General features: G+C 32.7%; 1 protein-coding gene across 1 annotated transcript in view; it reads right to left on the bottom strand.

The window, feature by feature from the left end:
• CEP290 (centrosomal protein 290kDa) overlaps window positions 1–5,929 on the bottom strand; it is a gene marked incomplete at its 5' end in the record, with an annotated part of 44,532 nt that extends 38,603 nt beyond the window's left edge. The window contains 5 exons of the mRNA XM_009587355.1: window positions 1,029–1,113; window positions 4,201–4,313; window positions 4,827–4,914; window positions 5,007–5,107; window positions 5,767–5,929. Of these exons, the coding sequence (XP_009585650.1) occupies window positions 1,029–1,113; window positions 4,201–4,313; window positions 4,827–4,914; window positions 5,007–5,107; window positions 5,767–5,929 (550 nt within the window). The remainder of the gene's footprint in view (window positions 1–1,028; window positions 1,114–4,200; window positions 4,314–4,826; window positions 4,915–5,006; window positions 5,108–5,766) is intronic.
• Window positions 5,930–6,090: the final 161 nt, after the last annotated feature.

The raw sequence follows: 6,090 nt of genomic DNA, 5'->3' as shown, positions 1-6,090 counted from the left end.
AATTCCTGCGGCAGACGGGGGAAAAAGAACATTTAAATTATTTGGTTGTAATAAGGACTCTCAACACATACAGTTTTCCTGCCACCATTAGTCTCTCAGTGGAATTCCAGAGTTTCTAGCACAGAGAAAGAAGTCTGGAAACTTAAAAAACCAAACAAAATGTAGGACATTCTCTGCATCTTAACAATATGGCTAACAATACGTCCTGAAGACCCAGGAGTGAACTGCAAAATTTGGAGCAGTTTGAGCAGTTTCACTAAGTCTATTTTGAAAAGTCAAAAAGAATTTTTAAAATTCACATTCTCTGGGAAAAAATTAAGATTCTTGTCAGGAGAAATTAGCATTATTTTTATTTCAGAGTTTGCAAGCAGTGCACTTCAGCTAACATACATATATACGTAAGCAGCAAGTGGTATAATTCCCCAATGCTTCCTTGGAGCCAGAAAAGCACTACAACTACACCAGTAAATTGTATAATTTTTATAATTGGGATCACTCACAAACTTAAAGCCCTTATTAGGTCTGATTCAGGAAGGAAAAACATGAGAGATCCTAGTCTAATGTATTGAGTATGAATAAATTATGTTTCATGTACTATCACTAATGGAAGTTTAAAATTAGCAACACTATATATGTATTTATACACATGCACACAAAGATGTACACTAATATAAACACAAAATTTAAATTTTTTTTAAAAAAAATGTCATTAGTGAGAATTCAAAGGAATTCCAATTCAATAAATGCCATTTACATGCACTGTTTTGTAATCATTGTGTTCACACCTGGACCAATTCACACCCATAATTTCCACAGTTCAGAAGTATATCAGAATGATTGTGTAATAACCTTCTACGTACACAGCAAACTCAATCACTGTGAAAGATACCAAAGTAAACTGCATTTAAAACAGAAACTGCAAAGTCAGATATTTGTGGTCACAATCACAGAAACAGAACAACTAAATAAGCAAACTATCTGCAAGTACTTGGTAACATTCCCTAGTTTTAAAAAAGGTTTCAACTTACATTTAGATTGAAATTCGGCTACTACAGTCCTGTTCTTCTCCAAATCTCTCTCTCTCACATTTAATTCATTTGCAAGATACTCATTCTAAAGAAAAGAACAAAGAAGACTCAAAAATTGTAATTTAGGAATTTTAGTAGTAGAATTTTCATTAAGACTCTGTGGTTAAATGAGAACAAATGCTTGAAAATAGTGCTAATCCATATATATTCAACAGTAAAATTATATAGTATGTAAACCAAAATGAGGTGTAATACAGAAGGCAACAATCAAAGAAATAGCCTCATCTTCACAGCAACAAAATTATCAGTAAAAAATTACTTAAACCATGAATAAACTTTATATAAATATTTATCCTGTTTTGTTTTTTTTTAAACCTTATACTACCTGCACTGCCTGGCTTCTGCATCTTTCAAGATTCAATTCTGTATAACTATTTAGCATACTCTTGATCAACAAATCTCTGGATATCTGCTCATTCTAAAAAAACCCAACAGTAAGTTATTAGTAGAGGATTCTATCTCCATTTATATACAAAAAAATTATATTTCCAAGACTTATTTTCCAAAATATAAAAAAACCCATTTCTTCTTTTCTACTGAAAATGCAATTAGTAGGCATTATTCATTCCACAGCTTGCCTACACAGTATTTTAAGAGAAATCACAACAGCAAAGCATACTTCTGTAGCATGGAAAAACTGTATAACTGAAAAAAGCCTGATGTATATAGACTTATACTTTGATCAATTACATAGTTCAACAGGCTCAACGGAAATGCCATCAGTTCCAAAACATTTCAGTTAAAGACAGGAAAGACCTATTTGCTTATGTTATACATTGTAACTGTGATGTTTCCTCATCACATTCTTAGATGGTTTCTCCCAGACAAAAAATACACAGATTCTAATTTTAGCAATCTAATGTTTTAGTCCCAGCCTTTTTTCAAATTTGGAGTATGTCTTCATGAAAATTTCCCAGTCCACATACGAATCTCCTGCCTGAAATGCAACAGCAACAGAGGTGGATTCACTGGAAGAATTACACAAGGTGTATCCCACATAACACTGAGAAGGGAAACGTGTTCTTGGGTCATGCAGCAGGTGGAACAACAGTCTCATACGGACCAAAAGTCTGTGAGACTCTGAGGGATTGGCTTGATCCATGCCCCAAATGTATCTCTGGCAACCAAAGCAATGTCCTCCACTATACAGAAAACTAACACAGCATTTCAGGTACCAATTTAGGAAGCTACCAGTGAATAATTTTTTTGTATAATTTATCATGTGAATGAAAGAAACCACAGGAAGCACCCTGAAATCAACCCGTTCTTTCACTGATTATAAAAAGTTTTCAAAAAACCTTTTGAGAACCTAAAAGATTTTATCATTAGAGATCATTTTAATAAATGGAATTTTTCATTGGAAATCTTTTTTTTCTGAAAACAGATACACATTATCTTTGTCAGTTGGCAAGGAAATGGATAAAAGGACAGAAGAACCAACGCAGGAATTTCTTAGATGTTTCCCAGAAGAAAAGGCCTTTCCCATTCCAAAAGTCTAACTTTACACCATCTGTTCTCTCTGGAGGTAGAAGACGTCCTCTAGTCAAATAACATCTGCGTCTTTAACAGAAATCTCATCTCTGTCTTTCATACCAAAAGACTGATTCAGTCCCTACTTCATTCAACTAATGCTTGTAAATTACCATTTGTATTTCTCTGTATTTATTTAAAACAATTTTTAAAAATAATCCTCAAACTATGTTGTTTAAAATACAGTTGCAACAATTGATTTGTATGAGATACAAGGCTGTACGCACTAAGAAAAATGATGAGTGCTTTGTTTACACAGATGTGTGTAAGGTCTTAGAATAAAAACTGTTCTCTCTTTGTACGCATCTATGTACATGTGCACAGGTGTCGTGCAAACTTTTTCCACTGACAGAATGAAAATATATGCCTACATTTTTCAATCCTATGTCAACAAATAAACTGCAAATTAATGAGTTGACACTTTTTTATTAGAAGAAAAAATGCCCAATTCTATTAGAACTATCCTAGAGCTTTAATTAATAAAGATGAAAGTAAACTAACACATCTTTATTATTTGAATTTATCTTCTAAATAACTGCAACAGATATAAACATACACATACTATAAAGGTGTCTCACCTGTGATCTAAGAAGGGCTAATTCTCTCCTCAATTGCTCTATGAGATTTTCAACAGGATCTACCTGACCTGAGTGTTCTGATTGTCCATCTTCAAGTACATTTTCCAAAGTTTTTACTTGCAACAGTTCTGTTAGGCATTTCTTTTCTTCTCTGTCTTCTTGACAGGTAGTTAAATCAGAAAACTTTACTTGCGAATAGTGTTGCTTACCCTTCGATGTCACTTTTCGTGTTTTGTGCATTACTGGCTTTCCAAGAGCAGATGCACAAGGAATCAGAGAGTTTTTGCTGAGAGATAGTCCTGGGCAAAAATTTTCCTGACCTGTTTGGTCTGAAGTAGAAGTTATGGACACTGGACTCTGAAAAGATGGTTTGTTTCTGTAATTCCGGTTATTTACCTCTGAGGTCTGACACACTCGCCGATAAGCAGAAAACGAAGATGTGTAGTCTGATTTCAAGTCTTTTGACATCTCCCTATTGTCTGTATAATCTGTAATTCCTGATGTCTGTGTAAATTGTAGTTCTGGTGATACGAAAAGCTCTTTTATACTAAGAGTTTCAGAATTACAGTTGTCATTAACTAGTTGCCACTCTGTCACATGTTTTGAACCTAAATGAACCAAAGAAGTATTTCTATTTTTTTCCAAATAATCTAAATTCTCAGGTATGCCAGATGTTCTTCTAGGTAGATTTCCCACAGCCTTACTGTTTTCAGCTATATCTTTCTCTGACTTCACAAGTCTAACTGGTGCTTCTCTATCTGCAAGTGTGTTTCTGCCTTCCATGTTACACAAGCTGCTAGCCTATATTCACAAAAAATATAGAACATTCATTAGTCTTCTAAAAAAATTACAAATTATTAATTTTTGGATTTTTTAAAAGCAGTTAATAAAAGCACTTAGAGAAATATTTGAACAGATATTTACGAAATAACATTATTATTATTTTGAAAGAGAAATACAATACAATAAACATCAATGCTTATGAATTGGCTTTATGAACCCACCTTTGCTTTTACTTCAGCAATATCACGTCTGTTCAAGAAATCCAACTTCCTCTTATTCATTCCCACCTCTTCAGTAAAGCTATCCGTTATCTGCACATCACCAGCATCCAATCCTAATTGAAAGTAAATGTACAAGTAATAAATTATTATGAATTTCTAAATGGTCTCCAAGCAAGGGAATATATTCCATTTAGTATATCTGAGTTCTAGTTTTCTGCCTGCAAAGCAAGGAGCTGTAAACCTTTCCATCTGAGCACATTATGCTTCCCTGGGTGGCACAAAATTGAAATTTTAAGATTTTTGAAATACATATATTATATAGATTTACTGGAAATCATGGCAAGATCATCCTGCATCTAAGAACTGTAAGCCAATGACACAACTCTCAGTGATGCATTACTAGCCATCACAAGTCAAAAAGCTACTGGGCTGTTAGACTACGGAAAAACAAAACCACTCACCACTTCCTACAGATTCAATTAAATTTATTTAATTTATTAAATTTATTAAATAATTAAATTTATTTAGCCTGGTAATTTAAACAAATGAGTAAATATAACATAACTATATTAATAAGTATAGACAGCATGTTTTTGAAAGGACAGTTTATAATAAAAAAATCCTACCTATTGTTGCAACTCTTCTTCCTTTCTCCTGAGCTAACTTACGAACCTGTTTTTTCAGTTCAATTCTTTCCTCTTCCAGTCTTTCAATCTGCATATTATTATTCACAGATCAGTATTTCATTTTGTTCAAATACATTTTTATTATGTAGCTCTTACACAAAAATAGGATTTATCACTTGCCTCTTGCAAAAGAATCTGGTTTTCAGCTCTATATTGCTGCTGCTTCAGTGCTTTGCTGTTTCTGAATTCATTTAAATCAATCATTGTCTTTGGCTCAAGACCTAAAACACAGTATATGTTGTATAATTATTCATTAAGGAGGAACATTAATGTTAGTAATCATTAGAATGCAGTTAATGTAAATCAGAACATAACTAGTCAAGTAGAATTAAAAAAATATGTCGATAGTTGAATATATGTAGGTATTTCTATATGCACACACATCTTATGCTCCATGTAATAACACCAGAAGAAAGCATAATTTTACTTCAGTTGCTCAAAAAAACAAAATGCAATAAAATGCCACCTAAAATTAACTATATTTATGTCTAGATTCTTCTATGTGAAAATAATCCTGTCCAAAGTTTTCTCTGTTTTTCAATCTAGACTACAACTTCAGTATGTTATGGTTTCCAAATACCATATTATGAAATTAAACAGTGTAAAGTCAAAGAGGAATCAAAACCAAAAAAGCACTACAAAACCTATTCTCCTACTTTCTTCAGCCAAAGCAACCTGTAAGCCAAGTTTAGTCATGTACATTCAAGTTCAGTCATGTACATTCATGCAGTTTGTCCTAACTAAAACTACTTGCAAATATTAGCAGAATACACAAAATTATTTCCAAGTAGTTACTTGGTATAGTAAAAGATTTCCATGATATAATGTTATTTCAATTCTTACACAACAAATAATTGAAAACATAATGGATATAGCATACCTAAGCGCTCTCTGAGTTCTTCATTTTCATCAAGAAAATCATTTATTTTAAGTTCAAGTTTATTGACTTCCTTAATTAATGTTTCAATCTCATGATCTCGTATTTTGACTTGCTTTTTAAAATCTTTTATTTCAGCAACAGCCTCTTCCAAACCATATACTCCCTGTAAAAACCCAAATGGAAAGTAAAAACAAAACAACCAACAGAAGATGTAAGAAAATAAATTATGAATCTGTCTTTCATCATTACACAGATAAGAAAAAATGTTTTTCAACCTGTATCACTGTTCTACACTATGCTGTCGTGGTTTAACCAACCACGCAG

This window comes from Fulmarus glacialis, unplaced genomic scaffold (assembly GCF_000690835.1).
Source record: "Fulmarus glacialis isolate BGI_N327 unplaced genomic scaffold, ASM69083v1 scaffold2321, whole genome shotgun sequence".
Classification (NCBI taxonomy): domain Eukaryota; kingdom Metazoa; phylum Chordata; class Aves; order Procellariiformes; family Procellariidae; genus Fulmarus; species Fulmarus glacialis.
This window is presented reverse-complemented; position numbering and strand designations above follow the sequence as displayed.